A 19761-nucleotide genomic window follows, 5' to 3' on the forward strand; every position below is an offset into this window, starting at 1 on the left:
AGGCATATCCCTGGGAAAAGACTCTGATGCCTGGGCTCCCAAGAACAAAGCTCTCCATGTCACCACATACACCCAGGGATAACCTCTAGAGGAAAAGTGTGTGCGTGTGCCTGCACTTGTACGTGTGTGTGGGGGGTGGGGTTGCCCTTCTCCAGCTTCAGAAAACCTCTCGAGTCTAAAAGGCTGAGAACGTGTAAGGGCAGCCGGAGGGAGTGAGTCACCTTTTCCATCGCACCACAGATCTAATGAGGAAAAAGCCACCAAGCCCAGCACTGGGACAAGGAGGCAAGCGGTACTGGCTTCTCGAAACTAAAAGGGTTGGCATCTACAGCCATACCACCCTGAACGCTCCTGATCTTCTCTACAAGGGTGGGCAGCCTTGACAGCACACAGCAGCAAGCTTCCTGGTTGCAAGCTGATGAGGCTTCCCAGAAGAGTGGATAGGAAAGTGCATTTCCTGGAGGAGGAAGCCACTCCCTCAAGAAGCCAAGGCCAAGTGTGGACAGCAGAAGGCCAGGGCGGGCTACTAATACTGCCACGATCCGCTCGCTGGCGGTTCTTGGTGGGTTTGAGACCAGCTCTCAGGGCAGGAGCTGGGCCCTCCTCATCCCTGTAGTGCCCCACCCCCGGCCCAATACAGCCGCTGCAGACCTGGCTTCACTGGCTCTGGGGCTAAGCCTGCCACAGCGGAAATAGCCCATTTCAATACAATGCACTTATTTCCCTTCACTTCTTTGTGGCTCATCTGAAAAATGGAGGCAATACCACCATCCACCTCTTGGGATTGTTATAAAGATTAGATGACTAACTTGAAAAGCAGCACAGTGCCAGGCACGAAGTAAGTGGATAATATACTATAAGTATTACTGTTACTGTAAAAAAATAAAGGGCTAGAAGGAAAGGCACTTCTGGAGACTGGGTGGAGGGCAGGCATGAAGTCAGCATAGTGAGACTCACATCTGCATGGAGACCTCACTGAGAACCACTGCTCACTGCTCACAAGACTCCCACATTGTATGGGGCCAAGATGCAGCTGAGGAGATACAGACTTAATGAATTTAAGAAGAAGGAAAAAAACCCAGAACACCCAACCACACTTTTATGCAGCATTTATATCAGCTACAAATAGATCTCCTGGACAGAGATGAACATAATAGTCAAATTTCAAAAGGGCTGCATCATGAAGAACTAAACACAGACCAAAAGATTTATATGAAAATGTTAACTATTGTCTCTGGATAGCAAAAGTATGGGTATATTACTTTTTATAAGGAAGAGCTATTTCTGTAAATTAAAAAGTTCTTTAAAAACAAAGCCATGTTTTTCTGTGTGAGAACCTGGTTGTCCCCAGGAGCAGCGGCCTGGGCTCTGGATAAGCGGCACTAAGTCAGGGTTTGGAGAAAGCCACTCTGGCCCCTGACCACACTGGGCTTGGTCCCCACACTCGTGTCAGCGTCTGCTGGGCAAAGCCCTCATCCACTAATGAGGCTGTCAGTCCTTACCATCTTCAATGCCAGCATTTTAGTTACAACCATCCCATGTTGCATCCCTCCTTTTAGAGAATCTCAACTCTGGGGAGCCACCATATAAACCAAATATAGATTTTTTCCTCGGTGGCTAACCACACTGACCACGGGGAAGCAGGTGCCCGTGGGCACAGGGCCACAGCAGCACGGGTGCAGGCAGAGCCTCAGGGCCTGTGCTCGGGCCTGGGCCGCCTCTCAACAAGGCTAGTCTTACTTCTGTTTGGAAGGGTTCATCCTAGGGAAAGACCCCACCACTCTAGTGGCCTCACACTCACAGGGCAGTCCCAACACCCTGGTGCTGGCTCCAAGCCCACCAGCGCCTCCCAGTTTCCCTGGATACCTTTCACCAAAAGCAGCCTTCCTCTCCTCACCCGCCAAACCAATTTCCTCATTGTTTATACCAACCTAACTGAAAAGGCTTATGTGAGATGTGAAGGAAAGGCGTCTGTCAAGTTTCAAGACTGGATGAGAGCAGTTGCTGCTAAGTCGTTTGTCCGACTCTGTGCGACCCCATAGACGGCAGCCCACCAGGCTCCATCGTCCCTGGGATTCTCCAGGCAAGAACACTGGAGTGGGTTGCCATTTCCTTCTCCAATGCATGAAAATGAAAAGTGAAAGTGAAGCTGCTCAGTCATGTCCGACCCTCAGCGAGTCCATGGACTGCAGCCCACCAGGCTCCTCCGTCCATAGGATTTTCCAGGCAAGAGTACTGGAGTGGGGTGCCATTGCCTTCTCCGGGATGAGAGCAGTATTAGAGCCGAAAACCCTGGCTGCATCTGGAGGGCGGGGGAGGCTGACGAAGCAGTGCAGCAGAGTTGTTTGGGGGCAGGAAGGACTTCAAACCCCCGCCACATGCCCCTGGCCAGCTGAGCAGACTGGACCCACAAAGAGCAGCCGCCTTTTATACTCCATTACCCCTGCGTGCTGGGCGGGCCAAGGCTTTTGAAAAAGCAAAAGTGTTTTGCATTAAGCACTTGAACAAAACAGACTGTGTCTCTAAATCCAAAAAGAATTAAAAGCCCAAGGCCATCTTTAGGAGCCTGTGGTTCTCCAGTGTCCTTGTGACCAGGCTGTCTTCATGTGATGCCAGGTCCCAGACCTTGGGCTGTCACTAGGGAATGGGGGACAGGGCATGGGGCTTCATTTAAGCGCAGGCCTACCGGAGCAGATCTGTCGAGTTAAAGCCTGAGGTCACAAACCTGGGGACTCAGAATCAAAACTGGTGCCAAGAGCCCACTCACTAAAGACTAGTCCCATCTGCTTTTGTGAAGAGTTGCAACTGAGGGTCCCAGAAAGAAGAGGTGAGCCTGCCTCTTCATTGCTGTTAACAATGTACGTTATTGTTATGAATATTATACATCTTATATTTAAACTATTATATATATTATTAATATTTTGAAGTATTTCAAGGGCATTTTCTAATGTAATGTAAATAAGCATGCAAATTAAGAATACAATTTGAAACCAGACAGACGTGGGTTCAATTCAAGGCTCAGGGAGTTACTCTCTGACTTTAGGGCAGTTAAATTCATCTCTCTGAACCTGTGTCTGCATCTCTGAAATAGGAAACCACCAGCACAGGACTGCTATATGGATTAAATAAGATAATATACACAAAACACCTGAACAAGATCTAATTAGAAACAGCAACATTTACTTAGTGCTTGGCACTAAATTACACAAGGCATTTAACAACTATTGGAGCAAGAGGTGAGATTCCAAGGGAAAGTGAAAGACAAAGTTAAAAAAAAAAAAAAAAAAACAGAAAAAAACTTTTATTCATTCATGGGAGGCCAAATGATACATGGAAGCATGTCAGGCCTTGGGTCAGATCCCCGGGGAACCATGGTCAAGCCATCACAGCCTAAGAGTCAGGTTCCCTGACTGTAAGGTCTGGGATAACTTACCCAGAAGGACTATAAAAAGAATCAAAGCCATGTCCATAGAGCTTCCAGCCCAGCATGGGGTACCTCACTAGGTGCTTAGTAGTCACAGAGGAGCACAGCTTTGGGGTTAAGACTGGTGGGTCTGAATCTCAGCCCTACAACCTCCTAGTTGTAGGACCATGGACAAGGTTCATGCTTTCTCTGCTTCAGTTCCTTCATCTATACCAGTGGTCCCCAGCTTTTAGGCACTGGGGACCAGTTTCATGGAAGACAATTATTTTTCATGGATGGGGCGAGGAGGATGGTTTTGGGACGATTCTCATATTCTCATAAGCAGTCCCCAACCCCGATCCCTTGCAGGTTCAGTTCACAGTAGGGCCTGAACTCTAATGCCACTGATCTGGCAGGAGGTGGAGCTCAGGGGGTAACGTGAACAGTGGGGAGCGGCTTTAAATACAGATGAAGCTTCACTCACTCACTCACTGCTCACCACCTGCCCTGGGGCCCAGTTCCTAACAGACCACAGACTGGCAGCAGTCTGGGGCCCGGGGCTTGGGGACCTCTGATCTGTATGATGGGGATGGTAAGAAACCTATTTCACAGGGTTGTTACAAGGACTAAAAGAGCTGACTCATAAAAATGCCTGATACACCATAACCACTTGATAACTATTCGTTCTTTTATTTAGCTTTTATTAATTATTCAACAATTAATAATTAATATTAAATGTTTAAAAACTTAGACCACTGGCCTCAAACTCTTCTTGTCCTGCTAGTTTTAATCTAGGAATTGCTTCCAGACACCCAGATTCTCCAGGCCCACCTGCAGAGAGGCTCAGAAACAAAGCTTGTCTATCCAGTAAGAAGTCATGAGTGAATTCTTTAAAGCTCCAGGTTCCTGGAGGCTTTTTCCTGGGCTGGCCACCAAAAAAAAGTCATGAATTTTTTAGCTGCTGATAAAGCTTTTCCTCCACTGGGCTCAAAAGCCCAACTTACAGCTTTCATATGAAAGACTCTATAGAAGTGGTTCTCAAAGGCAAGTGATCTGAGCCCCTCAGGAACATCTGGTAACGTCTGGACAACACTGCTGGTTGTCATAACTGAGTGGATACTACTGGCGCATAGTAGGCAGAGGCCAGGGATGCTGCTAACCACACAGTGCACAGGGCAGCTCTGTGTTCCCCCCGCCAAAACCATCCAACCCAAATATCAAGGCGCCAAGGGTGAGACACCCTGCCCTACAGGGAATCTGCTTATACAGGTAAGTGGGGTGGAGGACGGGACCGGACACACAGTGGACTCTACACGACAGTGGCCGCCAGGTGCAGACGACACATGCATCTAAGCAAGAACTGCTGGGCAAATGAGAACACAAAAACGATTTGAGATAATGGGGTATCTGGACTATGAGTGGAAAAAAATTTTTTTCTATGAGAGTTGTTACTATATTCAGTGACCAGACCACTCAGTGGAAGCAAAAATGACCCAAAGCTGCATCTCTCAGTTCTGATAATTCACACACCCGTGACTCTGAATATCCTGCTCAGAGCCCAGACCAACAAATGAATTACACGAGGGAGGGGAAAGTGGTGTAAATGATCCTTTCTGCAAATTCAAGTTTAAAGTTTAACAACTTAACAAAGCTTACTCCAGAAACTCACTCTGTCCTCTCTCCTGTGTATGTTCAAACTCCTCTTCATCTTTAATCACTCAAGTACTCACCGGGGAATCAAGGGGTCAGTCAATTTATTCAAGGTCTCTGCAATCAGGACACTTTTGGACAGCGGTGGGGACCTTAATTCTCTAACTAGAACCAAGGCTGTAAAATTACAAACCTACAGCGCGCTATGAAGGGCAGAGAGCTGACCCAGGCTACGCTGGGGAGCGAGGGTGAGGTACCACTCAGCGTCACCGATGCGACGCAAGAGTGAGATGGGAAGGATTAATAAGAGTTACTCGCACTGAGTCAAGAGAGGTATGATTTTGCAAGCCATACAGAGGAAACACCATTTGCAAAAGCCATATGGGAGGAGAGGCCTAGGGAGGTTGAGGAAGTGGAAACAGAATCTGCTAGCAAGGCTAGAACATGAAGGACCTCTCAAGGCCTTTGGAAATGTTGGTCTTTATTCTAATAATAGGAAGGGAAAAGAAATGTTTAAACCCTTAACTTTTATAGGTTCTACTCTGGCACACTCAAGGGTTAGGTGAGGAACAGCTCTCCCCAAAACCTCTTTATCCTCAGGTAAATCAAAACTTCTGGCCTATCACACAGAAACCCAGGCCAGCAGCAAAGCCTCAAACTAAATGGAAAACAAGAGACCATGACCAAAAGTAAGGAGGAGCAGTTTTCTCTCCAAAGTAAGGATGAGCAAGCTGAAAGCCCAGTGGGCTGGCCCCCCCTGCATCAGGGAGAGGGGAGGTCTGCAGTGCTGAGAGAAATAGCTGGTGCCACAGCCCTTGTCAAGAGCCACAGATCCCCGGAGGACCCCACAAGCAGCCCACCCCCTCCTGGTTGAGGGGTGAGCGTGTTCAGGCTGGCCCAGACCACAGGCAGCTGTCCCTTTTGCCCCATTCCTGTGCCTTTGTCTGGACAGGCCCTGGGATTGATGCTTTCTGTAGCTCTTTCTAGAAACCCTACTCACTACCAGCTACTGTGCCAGCTCTGGGCACCTTACTGTCTCCATCTCATACCCCTTCTTTGCTCATCCTCTTCTTCCTCCTCCCTTTCTAGAGACCTTCCTCCTTGTGGTCACTGGGTCTGTCTCAGGTCACACATGGTGTTAGAATGACTGCTTGCCACTTACTAGCTCTGACCTTGGGCAAACTCTTCTTTAATAAGACCCACCTCATGGAGCTGTCCCCTAATTAAAAGCTGAAGGATATATAGTGTTCAGCACCAGGTCTGACCCACAGCAAAAACTCAGAGCCACTCCCAGGATTCTATACAGAGAAGATGAGAAGGGAGAGGAACCCAAGGTAACGTCACAAGGAGGGTGCTGCAGAGACACCTGTGCAGGCAGAGGACCCGGGAGGGGACAGCCTGCCAGCCAACACACCCTTGGAATCAAGTAGAGAACATGATGTACAAAAGGCCCTGCCTTCAAGCAACCTACGTTCCAGCAGGAGGACGAAGGCAGCCAAGGAACCCGCAAGCAATGTGCTGGGAAGGGAAAAGAGGCGGGCAAAGTGGGGAGAGAGTGCAGGCTAGGGTGTTACGTTTGATGCGGTGGGGAGAGGGAAGGTGGGTGGAAGGCCTCTCTGACCAGGTGACAGCTGAGCAAGAATCAAGAGAACACAGGCCGGGTGGATTTCGGAGCAAAGAGAAAGGCAGAGGGGAAGGGAACTGCAAATACCACAAATACCAAGGAGCACTGGAGCAGTGCACAGCGGCAGCCTGCCCATGGAGGGCCTGGCTGGTCACCTAAGGACTGGTTTTTACTCTGAGTGACAAGGGAAGCATCTAGAGGGTCTGGGGGAGAAAGCAGACAGCAGGGGCAAGAGGAGGAGGAGGGAGATCAGTTATAAGGCGGATGACGTGACTCTGGAGTTGAGGGTCCCATGGCTGCCTCAGGCTGGTGGGGATTCTGGCGGGGAGATCCGGAATGACTCTCAGTAACTGGGATCCCCACCTTTCCCCTGACAGCTTCCTGTCTTCAGCAGCCCCATCCACCCACAAGCAAAAATTCAGAAAAGTGGTGTGGGCCAAGGGAGGGTGCTGAGTCCTCCCTGCCTGTACACTGGACAGTATATGACTTTATGTTTTGCCTCAGTCCCGCGATCACAGTATGACAGATAAGGAAGCAGAAGCTCAGGGAACTGGAGAGACTCCACCTAGATTCCTGAGCCAGCGTGGCTTTTGGTGGCTCCACACAGAGTCCTTGCTGGGACATTGTGTCATCCGACACCTGGTGAAGAAGGTACTGTGCTGGGCTTTACCCTGGAAAGGCTTCCCGGGGCAATGAAAAATGCCTCATCAGAGTTTCTGATTAAAAAAAAAAAAAAGCATAAATGGCTCAAACAAGCCAGCTGTAATTTCTTAGCAGAGATTCTGGATCATTCAATTCTTTCCTTGTTTACCCCTGCGCTGAGTGAGAGAGCAGCGTCAGACATGAAGGCGGTGCGCAGGCAAAGCAGGCTGCGCCGCCAGCCTGCACCGACTGCGGACTGGGGACAGGCCGGCTGGTTGGCCAGTGATCCGGGTAGGGCTCTCCTCCTGCAAGCACTCACCTTTGCATCTTCAAATTACAAAGAGCAAAAACAGGCACATTTTACAGGCTCAGAAACCCCGTGCAAAGGCCAATCAGCCTTCTGAACTCCATGGAGACATCCTAGGGACTCTGCTGAAGCAGAATTTTTCATTTTACATCCATACATTGCCAAATGTCAGTCCTAACCCAGAAGAACATGAATAAAACCCCAGTATCTGGACCTACAACAGTTAAATAGCAAGGGAAGAGTCTCAAAGGGAAAGGGGACCAGAAATGGAACATGAATTCACAAACATCTTTCGAACTGATGTTATTTCCATCCATTCAGCAGACATTTACTGAGCATATACCACGAGTCAGCACTGTTCTAGGTTCTGTGGAAACAGAGGCTGAGAGAAAAAGATCACCTTCCTGAAGCTTACAAGGGGAAGCAGGCACACTCAAAAATCAGAGAGGTTAAGCCATCTACCCAGGTCCTAGCACTAAGGGGATTTGAATTTAGCTTTTATTACACTTGCCACCTGTCTACTAGGAAAGTGGTTATCCCTGTTATAACTACCAGCTTTCTGTGTTTCTTTCTGTGGCTAGGGGGTGAGGGGGAGGGAGGAAACAGGTGGGGAGACAGGGGAAGAAATAGGCTGAGAAGAAGGTACTTTCCTCGGATGGGTGTCTGAGGGCTGCTGTGGAATCAGTGCTGGATTGCAGCAGCATGCAGTAAAGAGGAAATGCATTTAGCTTGGATTCAGGACTTAGGTCCTTGTCAAAACACAAGCATCCCAGCAAGTCACTAAACCTCTCTGTATTTCAGTATCTCTAAGAAAGAGGGCCTAGAGCCAGACATCCTGGAATGTGAAGGCAAGTGGGCCTTAGGAAGCTTCACTACAAACAAAGCTAGTGGAGGTGATGGAATTCCAGTTGAGCTATTTCAAATCCTAAAAGATGCTGTGGAAGTGCTGCACTCAATACGTCAGCAAAGTTGGAAAACTTAGCAGTGGCCACAGGCCTGGAAAAGGTCTGTTTTCATTTCAATCCCAAAGGCAACCCCAAAGAATGTTCAAGCTACCGCACAATTGCACTCATCTCACATGCTAGTAAAGTAATGCTCAAAATTCTCCAAGCCAGGCTTCAGCAATACATGAACCGTGAACTTCCAGATGTTCAAGCTGGTTTTGGAAAAGGCAGAGGAACCAGAGATCAAATTGCCAACATCTGTTGGATCATTGAAAAAGCAAGAGAGTTCCAGAAAAACATCTATTTCTGTTTTACTGACTATGCCAAAGCCTTTGACTGTGTGGACCACCACAAACTGGAAAATTCTTCAAGAGATGGGAATACCACACCACCTGACCTGCCTCTTGAGAAACCTGTATCCAGGTCAGGAAGCAACAGTTAGAACTGGACATAGAACAACAGACTGGTTCCAAAAAGGAAAAGGAGTATGTCAAGGCTGTATTCCTGCTTCTTTAACTTATATGCAGAGTACATCATGCGAAATGCCAGGCTGGATGAAGCACAAGCTGGAATCAAGATTGCTGGGAGAAATACCAATAACCTCAGATATGCAGATGATACCACCCTTATGGCAGAAAGTGAAGAAGAACTAAAGAGCCTCTTGAAAGTGAAAGAGGAGAATAAGAAAGTTGGCTTAAAGCTCAACATTCAGAAAACTAAGATCATGGCATCCAGTCCCATCACTGCATGGCAAACAGACGGGGAAAGAATGGAAACAGTGGCTGACTTTATTTTGGAAGGCTCCAAAATCACTGCAGATGGTGACTGCAGCCATGAAATTAAAAGATGCTTACTCCTTGGAAGGAAAGTTATGACCAACCTAGACAGTATTAAAAAGCAGAGACATTACTTTGCCAACAAAGGCCTGTCTCGTCAAGGCTACAGTTTTTCCAGTAGTCATGTATGGGTATGAGAGTTGGACTATAAAGAAAGCTGAGCGCCAAATAACTGATGCTTTTGAACGGTTGGAGAAGACTCTTGAGAGTCCCTTGGACTGCAAAGAGATCCAACCAGTCCCTCCTAAAGGAGATCAGTCCTGGGTGTTTATTGGAGGGACTGATGTTGAAGCTGAAACTCCAATACTTTGGCCACCTGATGCGAAGAGCTGACTCATTTGAAAAGACCCTGATGCTGGGAAAGATTGAGGGCAGGAGAAGAAGGGGATGACAGAGGATGAGATGGTTGGATGGCATCACCGACTCAATGTACATGAGTTTGGGTAAACTCCGGGAGTTGGTGATAGACAGTTCTTCTGAACTGAAGAAAGAGGGCACAAGGAATGGTAAATGGCCGCATCCTACCTAACAAACAATTTAAGCCTTGTTCATAGCTGCTGCCTAGGACCCTTTGGTAAGGAGACTTCTGAAGCCACATTTGGGCTGAGCAGATAGAGCTGGAATTGGTGAGTGACGTCTCCCATGAGCTTGGGAGAGTGATCAGCTGGGCAACCCAACATTTTCGATGATTTGAGGTATCCGAGTGGGAGCCATTTCAATTTTGGTGACAGAATTTAAAAACCTCTGACTTCCTGACTTTCTAACCAATTCACAGAGTTTTCCTTAAAAAGACAGATGGCCTATTTTCTGACATAAGACTGGAGATGCTGCTGTGTTTAACTGCCACCTTAAATAGTTTTGTTACTATCGCATATGCCCAAGAACCTAGAAAGACTTTTATTATTTAGAATGCTTCACTGAACATGAGCTCACCCAGCACCAGGACTTGGGGGTGCAGTTTCCTAAGATCTTCCCACTCATTTTGTATGTGGCTTTGCCACCCACCCATCAAGAGTAAAGTCTACCCACTCCTCCCACCACCACACACACACACACACACTGAAGTTTTGCTGCATAGGCCTGTGCCTTCTCTGACTGAGAGAGTGTGATGGAAGTGACATGCTGAGACTTGTGAGTCCGGGCAGTGAAAAAGCCAGGCTGATCATTACTCTAAAGTTATATAAAGTTTGGGGAAATCTGGGTGAAAGGTACACAGAACTGCTTGTACTATTTCTGCAAAGCTTTTATAAAGTCTGGAATTTTTTCAAAATTAGAAGTTAAATGAAAAGTTTTTTGTTTCTTTTCTTTTTTTTTTAAGGGAGGCCTGGGAGTTGCTACTTTTGCACTCTGATGCCAGAGGAGCCCAGACCTCTTGAGGCTGTCACACTGTGCGGCCCCAGTCAGCCTCACTGAGAGGCCATGTGGAGGCAGCTGGAGGTGGAAAGGACACCAGATGCATTTGGGGTTTTTTGTTTGTTTCGTTTTTGCATTTGAAAGAACAATTTCTTGTTATAATGAAGCAGAAGTATAAGATTTCACTGAAACTGAAACAACTGACAGAATGCTACAAAACTTAAACTTTCATGGGAAACAAAAGGGTCAGATCAAGCCAGTAGCAGTGGAAAAGCCCAAGCCTGGACTGCATACAGATGGAGAGAGTAACTTCTCAGCCTGTGCATCACCTGACCCCTCCCAGCAGTGAGACAGCCACAGTCATGCTCCTATCCCCCTCTCCCTTCCAAAGAATCTGCCAAACCAAATAGCTTCTTCCTCTGTGATACAGGTGTAAGCCAAACCAAGAATATCCCTTTAGACAGCTATAAATATGAAAGCCAAGAAGGAAAGTGTGTAAATCCCATTCAAGGGTAGAAAGCACACAGACTCAGCCCAGCCCCCTCTAGGTCATCCTCTATGCTCCAGCCCCAGTGAGCAGAGACACATCTTTCTGGCCAAGTTCTGCCAAATTATAGAATCTTTAATGGCAAGATTTAGGGTAATTTACTACATAAAGATCTGTTTAGTCAAGGCTATGGTTTTTCCAGTGGTCATGTATGGATGTGAGAGTTGGACTGTGAAGAAAGCTGAGTGCCGAAGAATTGATGCTTTTGAACTGTGGTGTTGGAGAAGACTCTTGAGAGTCCCTTGGACTGCAAGGAGATCCAACCAGTCCACTCTAAAGGAGATCAGCCCTGGGTGTTCTTTGGAAGGAATGATACTAAAGCTGAAACTCCAGTTTCAGCTCATGCTGAAGAACTGACTCTTCATGCCACCTCATGCGAAGAGTTGACTCATTGGAAAATACCCTGATGCTGGGAGGGATTGGGGGCAGGAGGAAAAGGGGACAACAGAGGATGAGATGGCTGGATGGCATCACCGACTCGATGGATGTGAGTTTGAGTGAACTCTGGGAGATGGACAGGGAGGCCTGGCGTGCTGCGATTCATGGGGTCGCAAAGAGTCGCACACGACTGAGCGACTGAACTGAACTGAACTGAACTGAATGTGTATTACTGCAGGGAGATCCAACCAGTCCATCTTAAAGGAAATCAGTCCTGAATATCCATTGGAAGGACTGATGCTGAAGCTGAAACTCCAATACTTTGGCCACCTGGTGCGAAGAGCTGACTCACTGGAAAAGACCCTGATGCTGGGAAAGATTGAAGGCAGGAGGATAAGGGGACGACAGAGGATGAGACGGTTGGATGGCATCACTGACTCAATGGACATGAGTTTGAGTACGCTCCAGGAGTTGGTAATGGACAGGGAAGCCTGGTGTGCTGCAGTCCGTGGGGTCGCAAAGAGTCGGACGAGACTGAGCGACTAAAGTGACTGACTACATAGTAACAGACACCCAAAACATACGTCAAACTTCCACCTGAGGGAAAAAGCCTTAAATTCTGGTTTGGTAAGACCTGGCTTTCCAAATGGGTCTTTGAACCCAATCCTTGGGCTGATATAGCTCCTTGCCCAAGTGCTTTTGTTTCCTGAGTTGCTTTTTATAGAGCATCCCTACTCTTATTTCAATAAGAAATCTCCTTGCATATCTAAGAATACTATAAGATTCCTCTCCTCCCTTTCTTTTTCTAGCAAGGTTTTTGCTCCCTGTGTTGCCTCTGTTCCCTCAGTGACCCTTTTTCCTGTCTTATCATTTGGGGCCTTTACTCAGGTCTCTGAAGATCCTCTGTTGTTTGTTAATATTTAAGGCTGAGATTCTATTACTTGCAGTCTTATGAGTCTTGACTAACACAAATGGTGAAGTCTAAACTAAAACAGTAAGGGCAAGGTTGACTGCAGTCAGTCATTTAAGAGGTTCTTTACGGAATATGAAACCTAACTGAATTTGCTGAGAGGAAGTGCTTTGAAAGAAGTCTGTATGGAGTGCAGCTGAAGCACCTAGGAGTGGTAAGTCTACGGAAGGTGTGGGATTCAGGAGGGAAAGTTTCATGGAGATACTGATATTCTGTTTGATCTCTCTGTAGGGTTGGGCAGAATGAGAATGAGGAGCAGGGACTGAAGGGAGCAACATGGCTGGTTACAGGCCATCCTCAGTGGTGACAGCCTTAACTCCAAGCCAGGGTAGTTAATGGATGAGACATCTGATAGTCTAATAAGGGGGTGGGTATATTTTTCACATGGGAGGGATGTGAACTGTTAAAAGCCAAGACCGGAGCGTGGTGGACCAATTGCCAAGACAGCCACAGCTCCGCTCACCCTGGATTCCCATGCTGTTTCTCCTAGTGTGTGCCTGCTCAGTCGCATTCAAATCTGCAATCCTATGGACAGTAGCCCGCCAGGTTCCTCTGTCCATGGGATTCTCCAGGCAAGAATACTGGAGTGGGTTGCCATTTCCTCCTCCAGGGGATCTTCCTGACCCAGGGATTGAACCCCTGTCTCCTGCATCTCCCACACTGCAGATTCCTTATCACACTGAGCCACCTAGGAAGCCCCTGTTCCTCCTAGTGAGATGAAGTCTGTTTTACACCAATATTTGTAACAGCCAATTATTTATTATTCATAAGATTTCAAAAGCAAATATCCATCAACTAATGAAAGGATGAATAAAATATGGTATATCCATACAATATTATCTGGCAAAGGAATGGAGCACTGATATTTGCTACAACGTGGATGAACCTTGAAAACATTACACTCAGTAAAAGAAGCCAGTCATAAAAGACTACATATTACATGATTCAAAGTTCAGCACAGACAAATCTACAGAGACAGAAAATAAATTAACGGAGGAGGAGATTTAAGGCTATGGGGAGTAACTGCCAAAGGGTCTCTTTTCAGGGTGATGAAAATGTTCTGGAATTAGTGGTGATGGTCACACAACTCTGTGACTACACCAAAACCCACTGGACTGTACACTTGAAGTAGGATAGCTATATGCTATGCGAATTGTATCTAAACCAAACTGTTACCAAAAAAGCAGAAGTGGGAGAGACAGCATCTATTTCCCCTCCTGCTGAACCTGGCCAGCCTTTGTGCAACAGGATACAGGCCTCACTATTAAAAGCCTGGCAGCTGCTACTTTCAGACTCTTGAAGGACAGGGAGATGTGCAGAGAGAGGCCTCATGGAGGTAAACGAGGTCTTAGTCATGTGAGTGAGGTCGTCTTGGACATTTCAGCTCCAGCCAGGCTGACAGCTGAATTAAGTCATGCAAGTGACCCCAGGAGAGATCTCCTAAAGCCAACACACTGGACCATGAGAAATAATAAGTCACTGTTGTTTTAAGCCACTTAGTGTCAGAGTGATATGTTATACAATAGTAACTGAGCCTCATATTCCACCACAACATGGGACTAATGCCAGAGGGTCACTGTGACAATCATGTGAAGCTAATGCCAATGCAAGAGATATTAACTATTATTATTAAAAATCATCCCCAGAGATCCTTGACATATTGAGGGTGTGCTCCCCAGGGAAGCCTCATTCTCACAAACACCTGCTCCTTCCAATCACATGGTTCCCAAAAAGCTGGTTTGCTGAGGAAAACAAAGGCTTAAAAAAATATTATATCTGAGAAAATGAAATCTGAACTATAAACAGAGTACCAAAGAAGGGTCTGCTTAGATCAGCCATCTACCCACCTTCTTGTACATTCAACACATCTTTATTAAATCCTTACTAATTACTAAACATCAATTAAGAATAGCTAAGACCCCCTCCAGCTCAGCTGGTAAAGAATCTGCCTGCAATGCGGGAGATCTGGGTTCAATCCCTGGGTTGGGAAGATCCCCTGGAGAAGGGAAAGGCTACCCACCCCAATATTCTGGCCTGGAGAATCCCATGGACTATATAGTCCATGGGATCGCAAAGAGTTAGACACGACTGAGCGACTTTCACTTTCACTAAGACCTTAGAATAATTTCCACCTAGGTGGCTGTTAACAGAATGGACTACACACTAGAACTCCAGCCGAGAGATGGCATAGGCAGCAGTAGATACATCTAAAATCATCCTGCTAGAGGGAAAAAAACCCTTTAAATTTCTGCAGAGCGCTCAAATTCTCGTGCTTAGAATACAGGCCCCAAGAATGATTCTGACTGAGAATCCCAGAAGCAACAGAGAGAAATAAATAAAACGGGTTCCCTAAAGGTGCATCTCTTAGTGAGGGGGGTCAGGGGGTCCCATTCACAGAATCTGGATCCCCCAGAACCCAGGCTGAGAGAAGGACTTCACCATCTGGCATCGCCTGCCAAGTCTGGTGCAGAATGGGTGTAGGCAATTAACAATACCCAGGCTGATGTCAGTGAGAAATCCTGTAGAGAAGGATGCTCAACAGCTTTCAACTGCATTTATGAAATCATGACAAATTGATAACACTGAACTAAAAGAACCTTTTAATCCTAAGAACAATTAAGATCCTATTTTTTCCTCAAAAATGCTGACATAATATTAACACTTAAATGACACCAAAGTTAAGAAAGAGGGCCAAACCCATGAATATTTTCTGCATGAGGGGACAAGGTCCACCGAGCCCAGGAAGCACTTATTCTAGACAAGCTCTGGAACATTCCAACCCACTGAATGCTACTTATAATCAGTACAAACAATACAGGCCCGGAAATGTTTGCAAGGCCTGTACTGCCTGTATTATTTAGGCCAGAAGGGCTCTGGGTGAAAGACACAACCTAGGGAGGCGCTGGACTGAGTCTATTGTTTAATACAAATGCTGGGCTGACTTTTTTTTTATTGACATATATACTAAAGTGCACAGATATAAAGTTTGAGGCTTGTAAAATGTTTATACCCAGATTAAGATAAAAGCATACTCCTAATACCCAGAAGGTTCCCTGTGCCCTTCCCAGTCAATAACAAACCCCACCCTAGCCCCCCACTCCACTATTTTGATCTCCAGAACCACAGGTTAGTTTGGCTTAGTCTTGAACTGCACATAAACAGAATCATACATTGTGTGGTCTTTTCAGACTGCCTTCTTTCATTCATCACAGGGTTACCTTATTTTGAAACAGAAACCTAAAAACTGAGCTTTATTTTCAGGAAATCCCCCTCTGATGTCACAAACCTGGATGCCAACTATTCTGATTATACTGGTTGTACTTCCTGAACTCCTCCAAGCACATGCTGTAACACTTTAAAGCAGAAACAGAGCCTTGGATTATAAAAGTTTTTCTTCAAAATAAACTAAATCTTTTAAAGGTGTTCAAATCTATTCAACCTTAATATAGCCTCTGACTTAATACCATAAAAGTGTAATCTTTCCCATACTGAGCCCACAACTCCTCTTAAATCTATTTTTCTTCCTTGGTATCCACCCATTCTAAAGAACCCTCAAATTCTGAAATAGAAAGAACCTTCAATTCTGTTACTACTTTCGATTAGTGAGGAGTTAAACTATAAAATTGAACCTTAGGGGTTAAACTATTAAACCTTAGGGGTTAAACTATAAATTAACCTCAGAAAATCTCTGAGGCAGCTTAAGGTTCTAAAATTCAGATGAATGTGGCAGTTCAGAAAAGAGAGGAGAGGGACAACAGCAACAAGATACAGGTACAGAGTCCACAGTTAACCTGTCAGGATTCAGATCTGGGCTCTGCCATTTCTACATGGGGGGCCTTGTGCAAGTCATTACTCCACTCTGTGCCTCAATCACTTCCCTGGAAAATGGGAATAACCTTGTAAGACTGTTGCAAGGATTAAATGTGAATGTATATAAAGCTCTTAGGAAAGCACCCAGCACATAATAAGCACTCGGTAAGAATGAGCTATATTCAAAAGCTGGAAGCTCTAAGAGAGCAACTATTCTGCACAAGGTTATAGAACAGTCACAGCAGTCACCCGGACATACACAGTGCTTCTCAAGGTGTTTCCTTCCTAACCCTTCACAGACTGCTACTTTTTGTAAAATGCAGGATTACAGGCTTCAATGTCATAGCAATGTCAAACTATTTTCAAAGTTTTTAGATGTTTACTCTAAAAATGTTTGCACTTCCTGTATTTACCTCATGGCAGCCTGATAGCTGCTCACGGACTGGCCCTTGTCTCTGGAGTAAACTTTGAGAAGCACTGTTCTCGCACACAATAAGGACCACAAGCCTGCTGACAACTCAGCCAGCAGGTTACACAGAATTATGAAAACACATCAGCAAAGAAAACCAACCTCAACAGCAGGGGCAAGAGGATGACTTGAGGGTCAACAAGCTGAGAGATAAAATAATCCCAACAGGCTAAACTTGGAAAACAAAACTGGCTGCCAGAGCAAGAATCCAACTGCTAATTTGCCCCTATTCGCTGCTTGAGGAGGTGTCCTCAGAAAACATGCCGGCCAGGAAGTGATGTGAAGGAAGGAAGGGGTCAAGAGATGTGAAGAAGGAAGCAGAACTGAGTCAACGCTCCTGAGTTAGAAGCCAATCTATGCAGTCAGCAAGCTTTGGGAATGTCAACCACAGCACACAAAGGCCAGAGTTTCTCCTCTGCTAAAGAAAACATGCAAAGCAAACATCTCCCTTGGTGACGTGGGACTGCACACATTGCACCCAGGTACACACAGTCGTCCCTCAGTGTCTGTGGGGACTTACTTGTTCTAGGACCCACATGACACCAACACCTGTGGTGCCTCGAGTGCCTTATATAGAAATATTTATATGAAAGGTATTTGCATATAACCTACACATGTCCTTCTGTATGCTTTAAATCACTTATAAATTATTTATAACACCCAACACAATGTAAACGTTGTTTAAATAGTTGTAAATACAACAGGAATGTTATGGAAGTAGTTTCTAGAGTGCAGCAAACTCAAGTTCTGCTTTTTGGAAATTTCCAGCATTTCTTTCCCCAGACATTTTCAATCTGGTGGTTGGTGAACTCGTGGGTACGGAACCCACAGACACGGAGGGCCGACTGTACACCCACCCCATTCCCATCACAGTACCTGTGGTTTTAGGAGGCTCCTGAGGTCCGCCCTGCCAGCCGTACTGTGGGTATCCTTGGTAGGGGTACCCACCCTGAGGAGGTGGGTAGGGTCCCCCTGGAGGTCCTGGAGGGTAGAACCCAGGCCCCATCGGTTGCGATGGATAAGGGGGATACGGGGCCGTCGGACCGGGGCCCGGATACGGCGGAGGGTTCCCTTGGTTCATCAGGGACTGCAGAGTACACCTAGGAGACAAATGGTGAAAGTTATTTGTTTTTAACCTGACGAAATCATTAGGAAAAAACTGTAATCACGAGACACTTTACAAATTGCCTTAGAGATTTCCTAAACCTCTTGCACACTTTGAGCTCTGCCCATTTTGTTTTCTTCTCACTACTGGCATATATCTTAAGTATCTGATTGCTTTCTGTCTGCCTGCCTCACTAGACGACAGGCCGTGACAGCAGGAATCAGGCCAGGTGGCCACGCCAGCAGTGAGTGACCAGGGACGGGGTAAGGGCTGCTCCGCCCTGGGCGCTGGGTGGCCTGGTCACTCGCCCCAGACCCAGCTCTGAGCAGCTGAGCAGTGTGCTCGGTGGCACCGCGCAAAGGGTAGAGCTATTTACAGAGGATGCCAAGCGTCTTCTCTGACCATCCAGGCTCCCAGGACTCTGGAGGGCTCACCAGGAACCCCCACTGTCTTGTAGTTCCTGTTCTGGGTGCTTTCTTCTGTGAGGGAGGCCACTTCCTCCCAGCACCCAGAGCCTTTTATCCATTTTCTTGATTAGGCCTGAAGTCTGGAAGGGGTCAGCATCTCCTTTCTATCATCTCTGTAACCCCCGAAGTGCCTGATCAAGGACTTCCTGAGTAAAAGCATTACTGCAGAATGCAAAGTCCACACACGCTGGATGAATCGGATACTGCCCTCTTGCTGCCTGGTACTGTTACCCCTCTCCTGTGCTGATATGTAACGTTTTACCTAAGTTAATAAAGGAAAGAGTCTCTTGCTCAAAATTTAATAATTTCACCATTAATTCTTTATAACATGCAATCAACAAATTCATAAATGTCTCTATAAAAAGAAGAGAACAACTTCTTATAAAGTAATAAATTACTTTTCTTACTTATAAATAAAGTAAGCCTCCCTAAAAAATATGGATTAAAATAGTGGACTTTGCTGGCTGCCCACACAACAACCATATCCCCCTTCATAAGAAGTCAGATTTCCAGTTACGGATCCATTCTTTCCTCCTGCAGTTCGTGTGCTTCATAGGAAGCTCATTCCTTACCAGCTCCAGGGTAAACCCAGTCTAACCTAGCCAATCCAGGTGACCCTTTCCTCTTTTCCATCAAGACTGATTCAAGGAATTTAGGACTAAGCCAATCACAAATGGCAACCCTTGGCCACTCGGATTATTTCTAAAGTGGTTTGATCAGTTAAAATCTTAGGGCTCTTCAAACACGCTCCCAAACGTCCTTTTGCCTTAACATAGGCAAACACATAGTCCACCAAGGACATGGGCTACAAATTGCTGACAGCCAATCTTCAGCCCTGAGGGGGTCACTGGCCTTAAGATGAAGTAGGTACTTTAGAAAGGTACAGCAGGAAGAAGGAAAGAAATGGAATTCCAGATGACTTTATCAGTTCAGTCGCTCAGTCGTGTCTGACTCTTTGTGACCTCATGAATTGCAGCACGCCAGGCCTCCCTGTCCATCAACAACTCCAGGAGTTCACTCAAACTGATGTCCATCGAGTCGGTGATGCCATCCAGCCATCTCATCCTCTGTTGTCCCCTTTTCCTCTGGTCCCTAATCCCTCCCAGCATTAGGGTATTTTCCAATGAGTCAACTCTTTGCATGAGGTGGCTAAAGTACTGGAGTTTCAGTTTTAGCATCATTTCTTCCAAAGAACACCTAGGACTGATCTCCTTTAGATGGACTGGTTGGATCTCCTTGCAGTCCAAGGGACTCTC

The 19761-nt window shown here is 46.3% G+C and overlaps 1 protein-coding gene across 4 annotated transcripts in view; it reads right to left on the bottom strand.

The window, feature by feature from the left end:
* CYSTM1 (cysteine rich transmembrane module containing 1) overlaps positions 1 to 19761 on the bottom strand; it is a 70680-nt gene that overhangs the window by 27091 nt on the left and 23828 nt on the right. For all 4 annotated transcript variants that reach the window (XM_027546287.1, XM_027546286.1, XM_027546289.1 and 1 more), the window contains exon 2: positions 17810 to 18033. In XM_027546287.1, the coding sequence (XP_027402088.1) occupies positions 17810 to 18014 (205 nt within the window). In that variant the 5' untranslated portion in view covers positions 18015 to 18033. The remainder of the gene's footprint in view (positions 1 to 17809; positions 18034 to 19761) is intronic.

Source organism: Bos indicus x Bos taurus, chromosome 7, assembly GCF_003369695.1.
Source record: "Bos indicus x Bos taurus breed Angus x Brahman F1 hybrid chromosome 7, Bos_hybrid_MaternalHap_v2.0, whole genome shotgun sequence".
Taxonomy (NCBI): domain Eukaryota; kingdom Metazoa; phylum Chordata; class Mammalia; order Artiodactyla; family Bovidae; genus Bos; species Bos indicus x Bos taurus.